Source organism: Dermacentor variabilis, chromosome 1, assembly GCF_050947875.1.
Source record: "Dermacentor variabilis isolate Ectoservices chromosome 1, ASM5094787v1, whole genome shotgun sequence".
Taxonomy (NCBI): domain Eukaryota; kingdom Metazoa; phylum Arthropoda; class Arachnida; order Ixodida; family Ixodidae; genus Dermacentor; species Dermacentor variabilis.
In genome coordinates, this window is record NC_134568.1 from 50,394,929 (window position 1) to 50,411,434 (window position 16,506).

The 16,506-nt window shown below is 44.1% G+C and overlaps 4 protein-coding genes across 13 annotated transcripts in view; 1 reads left to right on the plus strand and 3 right to left on the minus strand.

Annotated features, from left to right (window-relative positions):
* The window catches only part of LOC142577643 (coiled-coil domain-containing protein 6-like), a 55,777-nt gene extending 55,229 nt beyond the window's left edge, over positions 1 to 548 (minus strand). The window contains exon 1 of the mRNA XM_075687123.1: positions 249 to 548. Within this exon, the coding sequence (XP_075543238.1) occupies positions 249 to 482 (234 nt within the window). The 5' untranslated portion in view covers positions 483 to 548. The remainder of the gene's footprint in view (positions 1 to 248) is intronic.
* A 231-nt stretch (positions 549 to 779) lies between these two features.
* Positions 780 to 2,531, plus strand: LOC142577652 (mitochondrial import receptor subunit TOM40 homolog 1-like). The gene has a single exon (XM_075687129.1). The coding sequence runs from the start codon at positions 951 to 953 to the stop codon at positions 1,935 to 1,937; it is 987 nt and encodes a 328-aa protein (XP_075543244.1). The 5' UTR covers positions 780 to 950; the 3' UTR covers positions 1,938 to 2,531.
* Positions 2,028 to 12,015, minus strand: LOC142577673 (uncharacterized). Of its 10 annotated transcripts, none has more exons than XR_012827043.1 (10): positions 11,715 to 12,014; positions 11,568 to 11,645; positions 11,336 to 11,402; positions 11,131 to 11,232; positions 10,938 to 11,021; positions 10,822 to 10,855; positions 10,506 to 10,719; positions 8,115 to 8,180; positions 6,597 to 6,661; positions 2,381 to 2,457 (listed from the first exon to the last, which is right to left on the minus strand). XR_012827043.1 is itself a non-coding variant. In XM_075687173.1 (9 exons), the coding sequence occupies exons 4-8, from the start codon at positions 11,140 to 11,142 to the stop codon at positions 6,610 to 6,612; spliced, it is 183 nt and encodes a 60-aa protein (XP_075543288.1). In that variant the 5' UTR covers positions 11,143 to 11,232; positions 11,336 to 11,402; positions 11,568 to 11,645; positions 11,715 to 12,015; the 3' UTR covers positions 2,381 to 2,457; positions 6,597 to 6,609. The 10 variants fall into 10 exon arrangements, 7 of the variants coding, with proteins under 7 accessions (XP_075543262.1, XP_075543288.1, XP_075543259.1 ...); XR_012827053.1 differs by having other exon boundaries at positions 11,003 to 11,073; XM_075687173.1 differs by lacking the exon at positions 10,506 to 10,719 and having other exon boundaries at positions 11,003 to 11,021; positions 11,715 to 12,015.
* A 79-nt stretch (positions 12,016 to 12,094) lies between these two features.
* Positions 12,095 to 16,506, minus strand: part of mts (protein phosphatase 2 catalytic subunit mts) — a 59,147-nt gene continuing 54,735 nt past the window's right edge. The window contains exon 6 of the mRNA XM_075687134.1: positions 12,095 to 14,017. Within this exon, the coding sequence (XP_075543249.1) occupies positions 13,945 to 14,017 (73 nt within the window). The 3' untranslated portion in view covers positions 12,095 to 13,944. The remainder of the gene's footprint in view (positions 14,018 to 16,506) is intronic.

A 16,506-nucleotide genomic window follows, 5' to 3' on the forward strand; every position in this document is an offset into this window, starting at 1 on the left:
ACTAACGATAGTTTTTTTCGGCTGAAGCACGTATGTACTAACACCTGCCGGTACTTTTAATACTCACGATGAACAAGTACTTAAACGCATGCGTAATGAACCTTCACTTTTAAAGAGTGTTGCTGCATGTATAACCTCGATGTACAGCATGTACCGCGCTGTAAATTTAACGCAGTGGCAACACAAACGCAATAGCTTTGAATGAGCAAGTCACAACATTCGTAAAATGTCACAAGGTTAGGCCTCACTATGTTGACGCTGACTTGCCGCAACGCACGGTTCTCCTCCTGCAACGTCTTGACTCGAAGTCTGTACGTTTCTAACTCCATTTTGAGCACTCGGTTCTCCTGCTGGAGAGATTCAACGCGTTTTTGAATCTGCTCTCGCGACAGAGGAGACGGGGCAATCATTGCCCCGTCAACTGAGCTGCTATCACTTTCACTAGCACTATCCGCCATACTTCTGTCGCCGCTAAGAAACATGTGAGCGCCGTTGGCCGTTGGTGACGGCGGCGGGACCCTCGATGTACCCTCGACTAAATGGCGGCGCTTCTGATGTTAACAGAGCGCGAAGAATCGTCTGCGATGCATTTATTACACCGCGTAGACACGAACATATTTAGTTCGCCAAATAGTAATGTATGCAGTTTTTAAAGATGCACGGTGGCATTTGCGCTTCTTTCGTTCGCATTCAGGCCATGCGTTTTTTTTCTTCAGCAGTTTACAAGAGGCCGTCACAGCCGCCACGTGACTGACTAAATCCATTGACTTGGTCATTGTGACGGCCGAAGCCGAAGCCGTTGCTGCCTGCCGTCTATGGTGGTAGCACTTCACTACTGCAGAAACACGTGCTCCATAGATTGCCAAGCAAGACGTATATCCTTGCTTGTTCGCGACTAAAAAGTTACAGCAACCACTGCTAGCGGACGAGTAGCATAAGGAGCAAGAACGATGGGTAACGTCTTCGCTTCAAGTGCTTTATCTCCACCGACAGCCATGGCCCCGGTCCCTCCACCGTCGGTACCAGAGCCACCGGACCAGCGCGAACTGCCACTTCAAGATGATGGTGAGATGCAGAACCCTGGCACTCTAGAAGACCTTCATAAGAAGTGCAAAGACATATTTCCGGCAAACTTCGAAGGAGGTCGCTTGATGGTGAACAAGGGTCTCAGCAACCATTTCCAGATCAGCCATACCCTGAACATGAGCTCTATAACGCCCTCCGGGTACAGATTTGGAGCCACGTATGTGGGCACGCAGCAGTTTGGTCCGGCCGAGTCGTACCCGGTTCTGCTCGGTGACATTGATCCTAGCGGCAACCTGAATGCGAACATTATTCATCAATTTACTCCTCGCATTCGCACCAAAATAGCGGCGCAGGTCCAGGACAACCGATACGTTGCAACGCAGCTGACTGCCGACTACCGGGGTCCGTCGTTCACCGCGTCGGGCACGCTAGGCAATATTGATATCCTGAACAACTCGGGAGTCATTGTGGCGCACTACCTGCAGAATGTGCTTCCAAACGTGGCCCTCGGCGCTGAGTTAGCCTACCAGTATGGACCTCAAGTGCCGGGCGGCGAAATCGCCGTCCTCTCGATGGCGGGACGCTACACTGGCCCCAACTACGTGGTCAGCGGCACCTTGGGCATGGCAGGGGCACATTGCTGCTACTATCACCGCGGTAGCGAGACAACGCAAGTGGGTGTCGAAGTGGAGACGAACTTCAGGGTGGGGGAAAGCGTTGCCTCCATTGGCTACCAAGTGGACTTGCCCAAGGCGAACCTTGTTTTTCGCGGTATGGTCGACAGCAACTGGACCGTGGGTGCCGTCCTTGAGAAGAAGCTGCAGCCACTGCCCTTCACCTTTGCCCTAAGTGGCATGCTTAACCATGCGAAGAACCAGAGCAGATTTGGCTGCGCACTTATTATCGGTTAGCACACTTTTTAGTGCTTTGCGTGCACCTTCGGGTGTATTTAGCAGCAGAGGAACGGCATGTATTTTATGAGCAGTTTTTTTTAGGATGGCAGATCTGTGAAGGCAATGCCTTGATGCAATTTCACAGTGGTCCTAGCAGAGCTGCCCGAGGGTATGCAGGTCGTTATTACAGGAGTAGTTGCTTCCTCATATTCATTGTTCGATCCATACCAGCCCATTCTTCGCTGGCCCATGAATGTGTACATAGGCATTAAGCTTCTCTGCCATTTGGACAATTGTATTTTTGAATGTGCTGCTTTTTTTTTTTTGTACTAGTGGTCCATAGCTGTAGGTCATTAATTAATTTCATCTAGGTGATATTTTATTTCATCTTCTTGAGACATGCAGATTATGGCGTTTCAGTCAAACTGCGGCGCGGCTGAAAAAAAAAACTATGGCTAGTATACAACATGAAAGCTTTTTGCAACGTTTATTTGTAGTATAGAATTTGCAGCATTTCTGCTGTTGGCGTAGACTCCATCTGAAAAGGAAAAATGCAGTGAATGAATAGTTTCGAAGTGTTGAGTATGATACGAATAAAAGTAATGAACTGTATTCACAGACTATTCTTTTTCTTTAAAACTAGGACTTGTGCTGGAAACACCTTGGTTAATTTAGTTTGACTAATCAAATGTTTACACCACATCACACAATAAATGCTGCCTACCCTATTGCATTTAAACAGTATATACCATGCAGGTAACAGCACTGCTGCTATTCGTATGTATTTTGTTGTAGGAATAAAATGAGTTAGTGTATGCATATTTCTAGCTGAAAGCTAGAGGAGGGTTCCACTCAAGGGAAAAGCTTAACAAAGTGTGATGCTATATGTTCATGCTTTTTGCAACCCTTGCAATAATGTAAACATGCTGTGTACTAATGTCTTCACAAGATGTGCTCAGTTCTGTCATTATGCTGAACATTTTATTCAGCACAATGATGGACCAATGATGCATTGTGTGTGAAAGCCTTCTACATTCCAAATGATGAGTTCACTCTGCAGGCTTTAAACCTAGCCAGCATTAGTTTACACAAAGACCTAAAAATCACATTTCACATACCATGGGTGCCGACTACTCATATACACCAGCACACACCTAAAGACATTATGCATGGGTATTCCTTTGAGAGAATTTGCGCTTTCAAGAAAAAGATTATCGTGATGCTTCATTTAGTAACTTTCTCTCCATCCTCCCTTCTTAAACAGCTAGTTTCTGTGCCACTGATGCGAAGACTCACTATCTGAATCCTGAGCACCTCATGCAAGTTAACCCTCCTCAAGCAAAGTGATAATTGTCCAATGAACCCCATTCCCAAGGGGAAACTGCGATCAACAATTATAGAAGACCCGCTGTGGTTGCTTGGTGGCTTTAGTGTTGCACTGCTAAGCACGAGGTTACGGTATCCCGGCCACCGTGGCCATGTTTTGATGGAGGCAAAATGCAAAAACGCTGGTGTACCGTGCATTGGGTGCACGTTAAAGAACCCAGGTGGTCAAAATTGATCCGGAGTCCCCCACTACAGAGTGCCCCATATCAGATCATGGTTTTGGCACGTAGAACTCCAGTATTTAATTTTAACATTTATGGATGTAAGGTGCAACATAGTGTGATGCACTCAACTTGAACCAGAGAGGTGCTTCGCTACCCTTTGTGAATACCGCTCAAAGTTTGAAGTAGTGGTTTGCTCATTCTGCGAAATGATTTGACTTTCTTTCAGTTTCAGATGAGCCATCTTATGAATGTCAAGAACAGGAGCAGTAGTCTTGGATATCACTTTCGAGGATTCTTTCACTTTAGTGAGATGTTGTGCGACCAACACTAGACGCATTGGCGTCTTTGGGCAACAGCATTCCTGGCCCAGTGCTAGAAATGTGGTTGCCCATAGGCACTGACTAACATGGGTGCTAACATGGGTGCTGACTTCATACTTATTAACAGGCAACGCTGCAGAATTCATGCAGGTAGTGCCGGTCACATTTACTCCGCACATTTCACAGTGCAGTTTTTCATCTGACACCAGGGTCCTTCAATACTTTGCTAGAAGTATTGAAGGATCCTGACAATGCTTTCTACAGAGTAACTACTACATATATCACAAGTACAATTTGTGGACATCAGGTTATGTCATTGTGTATTGTGCAGTATGTGACATACTGTGTTTTTGTCGCGAGCATAAGCGGTGCACTGGAGCTGCTGATTGCAGAAACGCGTTACTGTATTTGGTGTTAGGCAGCAAATAGGTTAAGATCTGCGACACCTATTTAATAATCGCGCCACATTTTTAAACTTCAAAGTGTAAGACGATGTTACACTGAATTATGTGACTCAACAGTGTTGATATCTGGGCAAGTTAGTACAGATGCATTGATGCAAACTACATACCCTACCCTGTGTTTCATGCAACAGGCTATTTTCTCGTTTGAGAGTGTTATCTGATATATGAAACAGCTTTGTCACATAAAATATTGTGAATGCGGTTGTCTGAGAATCATCATCAGCCTATTCTCTGTCCATTGCAGGATGAAGGACTCTCCCTGAAATCTCCAATTTCCTCCGTCTTGCAGCAGCCCATTCCAACTTGCATCTGCGAATTTCCTAATTTCGTCGCCCTACCTAGTCTTCTGTCGTCCTCGGCTGCGCTTCGTTTCTCTTGGCACCCATTCTGTAACCGTAATGGTCCACCGGTTACATGACCTGCCCAGCTCCATTTCTTTCTCTTGATGTCAATTAGAATATCAGCTATCACCGTTTGCTCTCTGATCCACACCGCTCTCATCCTGTCTCTTATCATTTTGTCGATCATTCTTTCATTCCAAAGCTCTTGGTGCGGTTCTTGTTCTCGAGCTTCAGTATCAATCTCCAAGTTTCTTCCCCATATGTTAGTACTGGTAGAACGCATTGATTGTACACCTTTCTTTTCAAAGGTAGTGGTAAGCTTCCAGTCAGGATTCGACAATGTCTGCCGTGTGCACTCCGGCCTAGTTTTATTCTTCTGTAAATTTCCTTCTCGCAATCAGGGTCACCTATGAGTAATTGACCTAGGTAAACGTACTCCTTCAGACTCTAGAGGCTGACTGGCGATCTTGAACTCTTATTCCCTTGCCAGCCTATTGATCATTACCTTTGTCTTCTGCATATTAGTCTTCAACCCTGCTGTTACACTCTCTCTGTTAAGGTCCTCAGTAATTTGTTGTAACTCGTCCCCGGTGTTGCAGAACAGGACAATGTCTCTTCAGACTCTAGAGGCTGACTGGCGATCTTGAACTCTTGTTCCCTTGCCAGCCTATTGATCATTACCTTTGTCTTCTCTATATTAGTCTTCAACCCTACTGTTACACTCTCTCTGTTAAGGTCCTCAGTCATTTGTTGTAACTCGTCCCCGGTGTTGCTGAACAGGACAATGTCAACTACAACCGAAGATTGTAGAGATATTCGCCGTCGATCCTTACTCCTCAGCCTTTCCAGTTTAATAGCTTGAATACTTCCAAGCATGCAGTGAATAGCATAGGAGAGATTGTGTCTCCTCGTCTGACCCCTTTCTTTATAGGTATCTTCCTACTTTTCTCGTGCAGAATTAAGGTAGCTGTGGAATCTCTGTAGATATGTTCCAAGATATTTAGGTAAGCGGTTTGTATGCCTTGATTACGTAATGACTCTATGACTGCTGGTATCTCCATTGAATGAATCTTTGTTGTTTCTTTATTAGGGCTTTCGTTACTAGGGAGAGCTTACCTACAGGTTGCCTTGGTGCCTTGCCTCCTACTTCACTTGCTGCTTCTGAAGTCAGTCTAGTTACGGTTTCGTTCATTACCTCTATGTCAGCTTCATCCCTCCGTTCTAAGGCTGAATATTGGTTTGCAAGTGCTAGCCTAAATTCGTCTGCTTTCACCCTTACTGCGTGTTGGCCTGTTTCTTCTTGACCAATTTTGCTCTTTCTCTTTTCAAATTGAGATGAATCCTAGACCTCGCTAACCTATGATCATTGCACTTTACCCTACCCAGCCTACCTAACACTTCTACATCCTGCACTATGCTGGGATTGGCAGAAAGTATGAAGTCTATTTCATTTCTTGTTTCACAATTAGGGCTTTTCGAGGTCCACTTTCTGTTACTGTGCATCCTCAAGAAGGTGTTAATTATCCACAGCTTATTCCTTTCTGCGAATTCTACTAACATCTCTCCAGTGTTCCTAGAATCGATGCCATAGTTGCCAATTGCTTGTTCGCCAGTCTGCTTTTCCCCCCACTTTTGCATTGAAGTCGCCCACAACTACAGTATATCGAGTTTGCATTTTCATTGCTAAATTTAACATCTTCATAAAACTGTTCTATTTCATAATCATCGTGACTGGAGGTTGGAGCATAAGCTTGTACTACCTTTATTCTATACCTCCTATTTTAGTACAACTACTGCTACCCTCTCATTAATGCAAATCATCAATGTTGCCTGCTATGTCCTTATGGATAAGGGATCCTACCCCGCATTGCTTATTTAGTTCTCTATAACAGACATGGCAATTCTTGGGCCATTTGATGTCTGTGAATTCATGACCATACAGAAACTAGGGCAACTTCAAATATTCTGTAGGGGTGATTGCTTTCTGATGTCACCAACTTACCAATTTGTGCTGCTTACAGTTGATTCATTTTGCACACTCCAGTTCGAGCTCTTCGCTGCACTGTGCTAAAGTCACCAGCCACATGCACCAAGAGAAACAGTTTGTGTTGCGACAGGAATGAAAAAAGGGCTGGCCTGGGAAACTTATTTTTAATCTTGTAAAGACTTGTACGAGGTAGCAAGCCTAACCTAAAGCCTAAAGTATGATTCACAACACTGAATTTTATGCAAGTGAAATGCCACCATTATCAAACATGCATTAACCATAACCTGCTTATCTTTGTTCATCTGTTAAAGTATGCAATGTGTGCACTAAGTGTAATGTTAAAATGATTGTCCAGATAGTACTCATTCCTGGGGTAGTCAATTCATGTTTAGTTCCACATGAAAATGGGATCACAACATAATGGATTAGTCGGATGCTACACATGTGCCTCGCATTACTTGGAATTCATAGTGTAGAGTTGTGCAATAAGCAGCAGCACCTACTGCTACGAAGTGACTCGTGGTGCCTCGTTCTCAGCCACCAATGGCTAAACACCAACTATTATAGACATAGCAGCTGGGGGCTGGAACTACGAATGCCACAGCACGATTAATTAAAGAAAGCTTGAGCTGGCACCTGTATTCGTAGCTACCGTCATGTAGCAGCTACTACAGGTGACACAAAAATTTGTCCTTATTTCTTTATTGCACACCTGTTCGCCCAATTATTACACTACAGAGTCTCAATTCTGAGAGTGCAACAAATTATCGACTTTTGTTATGACCAGTTCAAAATGTGATGGACCTGAAGCCGAACTTACGTTGCCAAACGATGTGGCCATCTCGTGGTTTTTGAAATGAAATGAGATGTACCAGTATGCAATGTGATGAAGGGACAGAGGGTCCCTCTGAGTTTCCAAGAGAAGCACACAGTTGCAAGGGCCAATTTGGCAGCTTTCAGCGACATAGTCATTGTATCCTTAACCACTCAGACTAGTATGTGCTCGAGTTGTTTGCGATACTATGCGACTGCCACCTCCGATTTTGGCAATGTGAATAGTTTCCTGCTTCAGTTGCACTGCACTTGGAGTGCAATTTGAACTGGTCACCTAAAAAGTGATGTAATTAATTGTGGTGCTGTGAAGGAAAGTAGCCCTCATACCCTAATTGTAGTCTACAGCTATCTAAACAAGCAAAAGAAAGTGGGACACAAAATTTCCTTGTCTGTACTCCTGTAAGCTCTCATAGCCACCTAATGGTGGCATGACGAGCACCTGCTGTGCACTGCTGTTGCAAGTTGCAAACCATGTGTTTGCATGTTCCCTCAACCCGCCCCACTTTTATCTGCCGTATCAAAGCATCTCGCACTTGCATGCAAAGCTTTTCAAGTCAAACAGGAGAAAGGAGGGAAACTGGAAGAAAAGTATGCCTGTAGTAAATAACCAATTTTGAGTGTGTACATTTAAGATAGTTTTCCCACTCTAGAGGACCAGGTTGAACAAAAATGTCAAGTGCAAAGGAAGCAAGGACCTACCACATATTGCAAGCACAGCCAGATAGCCAGAGATCCTGGTTGCAAAACTGTGAAGCACTTTGAAAGCTGAAAAAAAGAAGGTGGCATTGCAGTAAGAAAAGAAATTGCTTTCCAAACTGCCCAGAAGTGTTACCCAATAAGGCTTTTTGCAGTGCAGCAATCGTATGTGGCCCTAACTTTCCACTACTGTGTTCCTGCATATTCAGCAGGGATTATTTGCTTCAAGTATATAGGTGCACAAGTTACTAATGTCTAAAGGGATACCGAAGAGAAAGCAGCAATTCTGGAATGCCAAATAGGCAAGTCTTGCCATGATCAGAGGCACAGCAAACAATACAGGACAAATGTAAAGACAGACGAGTGGCAGTGCCACCTTGCAATTTCCACACAAGCTTCCGGTGACATGCTGGTTTACAGCATCTGCTCAGGTTGCTTGTTCGTCTGTAAATAATGTAGTCACATGGACTCCCTTACTGTGAACAGCAGCTATGGGCGTCTGACCTCTCAAACAAGCTGCCACGTAACCTTGAGAACGCAATGTTAGAGGCGGTCCCACACTTCTGAACCACGAGCAATGACACACATAGCCGCTTCTTTTTCCCTGAATCTTCTGCGCGATCTGCCTGGCATTTTCTTGCGTCTTTCTTTTCCCCAATCCACTTCTTTTTTGAGCTGCAGCATCACCTCAGCATTTACAACTTGAAAATGCACCTTTCAGCTCCATATGACCTACCTTGCAGAACAATAATTGAAGTTTGTAAGAAATCTTCAAAAAAAAAAAAGAATGTTTAATGAAATGCAAGAGTTGAATATTTACAAAAATATCACTCGGCCAAAGTTTTTAACAGAAAGAACGATAAAGCTACAAAACAGGATTTTATCTGTCCATACCCCTAGCCAATTTTTTATGAGCTGTTTAGAATTCTTGCAAAAGGACAGATACATTCAGCCCATTCCCTAGTTTATAACTGCTGTTTGCAGTAAAGTGTTGCATATCTTTACTACTTAGAAACTCATAAAGTGTGAGCTGTACACAACTTTAAGGATATTTGGTTTTGGAAACTCTTCTAGTAAGGTGGCTTCAGAATGAAAGCTAGTACTGTAATCCTTGACCTCCAGTGCACAAAAGGTCTCATTTGTGTATTTTGCCGTCACCGTTACGTTTTTGGCCGAGCAAGGCTGCAAGTCGGGCCAAGGCAGCTACGGTAACACGAAGCTTTCAATTAATGCGGCTTACTGGCCGACCAAAAGGAACAACAAAAAGCGAAAACAGCGTCAGCCAGACCAATGAGCAACTGAAAAGAGAGCGTCCTTTCTTCGTAGCGTGCGCGACGCTATAAAGATTCCCATTTAGCTTTGTTTTGCTTCGTAGTGACGTCAGTGGCTTGGGGACGCGCGGAGCGAAAGCGCAACACCGTCGCTAAAGCTCTAGCGCCGAGTAAAAGTTGTGGTGCTAACGTGCCAGCACTAAAATCCATTATTTACAGTCGATTTCCGTTATTTCGACCTTGACATGGCTCGCAAAATTTAATTTCTCGGCGGGTCGAATTAAACAAGGTGCTGAAAAAAACCAAAACACCGCCGATTCATCTGGCAGTATTCGCACGAGCCTAACAAGCCCCCAAATCAAAAGCACCCACTTTCTAAGTGTCCAAAAATTGAAAACTAACGTAGAAATGACATGAAATCTCCTAAACAAAGTATAAATCTAACGCGCACCCGATTTCTCAGCAAGAAAAATAGGCAAGGTGGTATTATGCGTTGCACAAAGGCCGCCGGTTTCCTGAAGACAGCTTTGCCGCAGTACATTAGCATTATGCGGCGAGACATACGACCGCGGCAAAGGCCATTTTGGCTTATTTTCGCCACAATCATATTACATTGCTCTGATGTCATAAGACGCCAAGGACATTCTTGTTCATTGCTCTGATGCACACACATAGAACAAATGACTGTAAATACAACGGACAAATACTGTCATATTACATTGTAAGCTACGGTTTCGATTGAAAACCTTCCTAGGGCAGGCCGAAAAATAGGAATTTACTAGAGATTTGACGTGTGTTCAACGCGATTCATTGTCCTGTAAGCCCTGCCGCGACATGCTGCCACTGAAGGGGTCGATATGTGTCACTACAATGGTCAGGCGCATGCATTCCGAGCGGTCAAGTTCGAATTACCCGTTGAAGGCCGCATTTAGGATCGAAATAAAGTTCGGGCCCGTAGAAATGCATGGCCGCCGGGCGGGACCCTTCGGTGGGAATCGAATTAACGCAAGTCTACTGCACTACTCTGACAGCTTTCACTTACATAATGAATCCACACTATAAAGCCCACGCTTGGAAATATTTTTGAAGGTAACGTACGAGGCAAGGTTGAAGTGCAACTTACGCCGTGATTGGCAAAACTTAGCTGTGAATACGAACAGCACAATGTTCAGCACAAGAGATAGCTTGAGCCATCTGTAGATTATCTTGCTGTAGATGAACATTGGCGCTTAAGTGACTGCAGCTGCTAGGGGCTTGTAGCTGAGTTGGCCGGCGGTGCCACACTTGGTGTAGTGGGATGGACGGAAGTCATTCGTGGTACAATGCACTGCAGAATGCTGCAGCACAGTGAAAAATCATCGCAAAAAACAGTAGAAATGAATACTCTCATACGCTTTTGGACTATATCAAGTGCCAAGTTGCAATTGAAATGGTACTACCTCAAGGATTCAGTTTGCCTGGAGGTTACAAAATCTGGAACAAGACCAAACAGCAGCATGAATGACATGCAAATTTATGTATCCTTCGGAAAGGTGATCTAGCATTGTATGCTCACCCAACAGGTACATTAATCCAAAAAATTCGCACAGTGCGCCAGCAATTAAGTTGAGAGTGACGTACCGGTTACGTTCTTCTTTATCTGTGGCAAAATATAGGAAACTTTTGCTACACTTCGCAGTGCACGCGTGCGACTGAAAAAAAAAAAAATTTAGAAACTGAAAGTATACTTGCACGTATTAGACACTAACCAAGGTTGCCATAAATTAAGCAGAGATTGGACTGTATCCTGAGCATGATAGCTGCAATTGCGAACACTCCTACTGTAGAATCTTCAATGTACATCTTCTTAGCTGCGGTGAAAATGCGAACAAAAACAGTTAATCTCTGCTGCTACAGGAGGCAAGTGACGGCCAAAGCGCTCGCAGCGTTACAAAACCACGTAAAGTGAACTACCTTGCAAGTGCGAGTCTTCGTCCGGTGCTGTGCCCTTCAGACAGCGATTTCAGGTGACTTACAAGACCTGACCACGTTGAAAGAACGGCATACATTAAACAGCTTCGCAAGTTTCAAATGCGTGTATAAATTGTACAGCGAACGACTGCGCTCGCGACGCCACTAGCCCCCTTTTCTTCGACTAAGCATCATCCTACCGAGTCTCCCAGTAAAGAATAAAAAATATGCTTACTGTATGACATCAGCAGGATCAACACTCGGATGAGACCGCTCAAGATTTCCTCCGTTTCAACGGCTGTGTACACCCTACCTGATGGAAAATGCGGGGAAAGACGAACGCAGCGTCAAGAGTGCGGTCGCTTTGCCGAAAAGGACTTACCTCTTCTCGCTAAGAGCCTGAAGAGTATCAAAGCGATCTTGAGGAGAAGCGTAAACAGGACCACCGTCGAAACTGCGTTTAACCTAGAGACCATTTCTCGGGGGCACTCGGCCCCGACCAACGGCTCACCGAGACGACCGCAGCCGTGAACGGCCACAGCTGGCTGTGGGCCGATTCACGCGCCCCTGCACCCGCTCACGTAACAGGCACGCGGGCCACGTTCAACAGGGACGCAACGACGCATAGGGTTCACGATACATCCACGACGCGTCTTGAACCGCGATTGTATCGCTCGCACACTTGGTCACAGCGCTTGATATGGCTCGCAGGCCGCCGCTAGTCATTCTATCCACCAGAATGTAGAAGACAACGAAGCCAAGGGCAGATGAGGGGTCATTTTATTTCGTTTATTATAATGCTCCATAACGTACTCTTCCTGAAGCACAAGGAAAAAAAAAACATGTGGGAAGGGGATCACTAACAAGTACCTGCACGGACAATCTACACCACCTTCAATTCCACAATAGCGAAGGTGACCGTGTCACGAAAACTACACACTTTCATTTTTACAATAGACCGATTTCACCTAGAGTTCAACCACGTAACCGCTGCAGACAGGGCTGCTTACAGCATTTAGCGATCTGAATGACGACGAAAGCGTGAAGGATTAGCTGCTTCCCTCGTTTTCTTTCGTCACAAGTTTGTACAAGTCAAAATAACCAACCACGAATAAATGGTCAAACAGCGTGCGCAAAAGACGCCGATAGCCACCACCGTATGACCGTATCGAAATTCGGCAAGGAGGCAGAAACTAACGCGGCGTGAGCATCAACTATCAGCATCATGGCGGCGGCGCCACCTGCGCATGCACTGCTCAAGCGGTGAAATCGGTTTATTGCGTAGGCCACCGTGTTCCGTGAAAATTCCGCATATGGCATCCCGTTTTCAAAACCCATTCTCTGAAAACATGTCGCACAATAAGCATTTCTGGCCTCAATCAATTGCAAATGAGAAAAAAAAAGTGCTGCATCCTACGAAAGTGCCAACGTGGCGTACAACTGTTACCATGTCACAAGATAAACAGAAAACATTTAATAGAGCGTATATATTTTCCTTTCCTTTCTGTGAGCTGAGCAGCACATTGTGCAAGACCGAGCAGATGAGTGGGATTACACACCTATTTTATTGCCTTCTATATCCCCTTTAGCTTGTCGAATGTTGGCTTTTGTGGGCAAATGCAAGATTAGAAAAGTTGACAATTCTGTATCAGCCTAGGTGCTCAGAAAGGACAAAATTCGCAAAATATTTATGCACACTGTATGACAAAACCATAAATTCTTGTAAAAAAAAAAAGCACTAATTTCATGGTGCAAGCCTTTCTTGCAGGACACTAGCTGCAGTAACAGCAGTCACTTCTCATTAGAGCAAGCACATAGTGTTGAAGCCCACAATAGTTGCATTAGTTCCAATGAATGCTTATATAAAAAAAAAAAAATCCAGCTGCAAGCAATAAAAAATTTCACTTTGCACAGACATTCATCCCCATTCGTTAGGCCCATGGAGGAAATGTTCTACAGCATTCACAGTCCCCTATGTTTCGACAAAAAAGACCCATGGCCTTCTCCTCCAAACCTATTACATGAACAGCAGCTCCTCGCCCCAATGCATTGTTTTTCTTTCAAAGCACTGCCATCACCTCAAGCTCTCCACACCTTAAGCACATTGCAGTGCATGCACCAAACTTTGATGAGAAAAGCAGAAGAGAAAAAAAAAAAAAAAAGATGGGTAAGAATTCCATTGGAACTGCATGCAAATTTTCCAAATGTTAAGCTTTACAGATACTAAAAAATGCAGAACACTGCTTTAGTTAAAAACACTGATTGGTGGGACACTGAAAGAACAAGAAAAAAAAAAAAGGTGCATCAAGAAGAGGGGAGAATGGAACTATCTCCCTGGCCCTTTTGCACTGGTTCCATAATGGAAGCCGACAGACCCAGGATTTCAGCAGCTTGTTCACTCTTTCTCAATGGCCGCAAGGGACAGTAGCCACTAAGAAAGCAAGCTTGCTCAGTCTGTTGCAAGTATGTAAATCATCAGAAGTGACAGTGTCGCCCGACTAAAATCAGGAGGACAGTGCTGAAGGACGGGAGGTAGCATCAGCAGAAGGGTGGGAGAGGTTGGCATACAAGCAAAACAGACTTGTTAAAGATCTAGCAGCGCGGTACAGGGCTTAAAGGAAGTAGTCGGGTGTGCGGCGGGTCACATGTGGCTCCCCTCTTCTAGGTGCTGGGTCGAACTGGAGGCTGCAGGGCAAAAAAGGAGATAACTCAGACACAAACAACAACAAATAGCCGCAAGCTCTATCATGCTCTACACCTTACGACAGTTTGGCAATGACAGAAATCAGACAAACAGAAGGAAGGGCTACTTGGACGGATGCAGGTGAACCTACTTACGGTGTGCTGGAAGACCCAAAAAGATTCACTTAATATATTCAGTAGTTTGACACAGTAAAAACCATGTACAACAAAATTTTCTAACTATACTTTAGCATAATTTGCCAATGTTTTTTCTACACAGGCTCTTTTAGGACTCTGCAACACAAACACTGCGAATAAGCATGCTCTAGTTACTAAACGATTTTCATGTGTACATATGATCCAAATAATATTCTTGTACACATATTAAAGAGCCTGCAGTTTTGCTTAAAAGACCACTGCACTTGTGAAATTCCCACCATGTTTCTTAGGACGCACCAATAGACATGTTACTGGCCAGTTATACGTCAGAAGCAAGCAGTGCTTTCAGAAGGCCCAAGAACACAAATGTCATGAAGAGTTCAGATACGCTATCTGGTGGTGAAAAATGCCACTGTGCCATAGCTATGGCCTCCGAGTTCGGGTGGTATGCCAATCATGGAGGCTATGCTGATAACAGGGCTCAGCACAGTGATCTTTGGAGCAACAAGAGCATCACGCCACGTCAGCATGCCTACCAACCTGGAACCTTGAATTTCCGGAAATTCCCCAAAGGATGGCAGAGAGGGAACGACCACGACCAGACAAAAAACTTTTTTTTTCTGTTTTTTTCAGGACGACAGATACGTCAGAAACAGCTCTGAATAGCTAGCAGACAGTTTTTAGATATCTTGCCGCTCATACTGCAACTGGAAACAGCGCATGCGCATATAACAAACACATACTACAGTTTACGCTCGTTACAACGGACCCTCATAGAGCAGTTTTTTGATATAATGGGCTGTACTTCAGCTTTAGTTTGTTCTACCTATTTTATTAAGGCAACGAAGTTTGCTTTTAACGGACTATCGGCTACAGCGGATGAAATTATCGGCAATTTTTGCCAAAATTGGGCATATAAAACGGACTTTTGCCATGCTGACACGGGCTGGCAACTGCTTTGCGAGGGTCAGCTAATGATCGTGTCTCAATATCTTGCGAGGGAGGGAGGAAAGCGGGGTGAAAGCACGCACTCTTTCGCGCGCAAGGCATTGGGGGGAAGGGCGGGGTGGGTTTCTACTCCGGTGGCTGCAGTTAACGGCGCGGCCGCCATATCTTGAAAGTGATCTGCGATGTGGACAAAGTACGCCCAGTGCCGGTAGCTCGTATGTGCTGTGCTTTTGACGTTCACGCTGAAGTGAAAAACAGCACGAAGGTCAGCTCGCTCGCTACTGCTGCCACGCTTATGTTGCTTAATTTGCTATCACAATCGATGCTTCGCATTTTGGGCGAAACAGCTACTTTCTTTTTGTTCTTTTTTTACTTAGGACGTTTGTCACTCACTCTTTGCAATAAAGTTGTTAGACATCGTGACGACAGTTTCGGAAGTGAGACGCATCTCAGATATTACGGATGTTTTTTGTCCGATATTGAGTATTAATTTCTTTTTTCAATAAATTAACGTACTAGAGTTTTAAACCCTAGGAAAAGTACTCAGAAACCTCAGAGCGCAGTGAATAATTGAACAGCTTTTCTATAACCAGTTTTAGTTTCGTTTCCTAGGAGGATACTGTGTCATAATGCCACGGCGCAGTATGCAGTGATGGAACCAACACTTGGTCTTTTGGAGCAGCTTTTGGAGCATGAAAAATCACAGTTTCAGGCAGAAACATACGCTCTAGTGCAAAGAGGAAGCACTGTATAAGTTAGTACTTTCTGAAACTTATATTCAGTATGTATTATACTAAGATGGAATTTTCCTTCAACATGCTGCTTCATATTATTGTTTTTTATAAGAGCATGAACATAAGCGCAAACTTAAGAGGAAGCTTTAGCTCGGGCCCAACTCCGACGCGGCCTATTCAAATACATGTAAAAACGCAAAAACGTTTTTCTGAGATAACCCCTGGACCGATTTTAATGAAATTTCTTGCATTTGAGAGGGAAAGTGAAATTCTAGTGACTGTTGGTCACGGAATTTCTATTTAGGTCCTGAATTTTGTTAAAAAGATTTTCAAAAATTCGAAAGTTTGAAAAAAAATAGAAGCATGAAGTTTACAAATTCATAACTCTGCATCAACAGCAGATATCGTGGTTCTGTAAGCGAGATCCATCAAATCATTGAAAGCGGACAAATTCGATACGTCATTTTATATCTTACGTGCATTTGTTACGTTGTTTACAAGGGTTCTGCAAAACCTATATTTCCATTTTACGATATTTTTTGACATTCATGTGTAACCTATCAATTTTGTCCGCTTCTTTAGATGTACTATTAGATGCAGTTCACGGAATTGTATTATGAATTTTCACTGCTGAGTTACATAGTTGTAAAC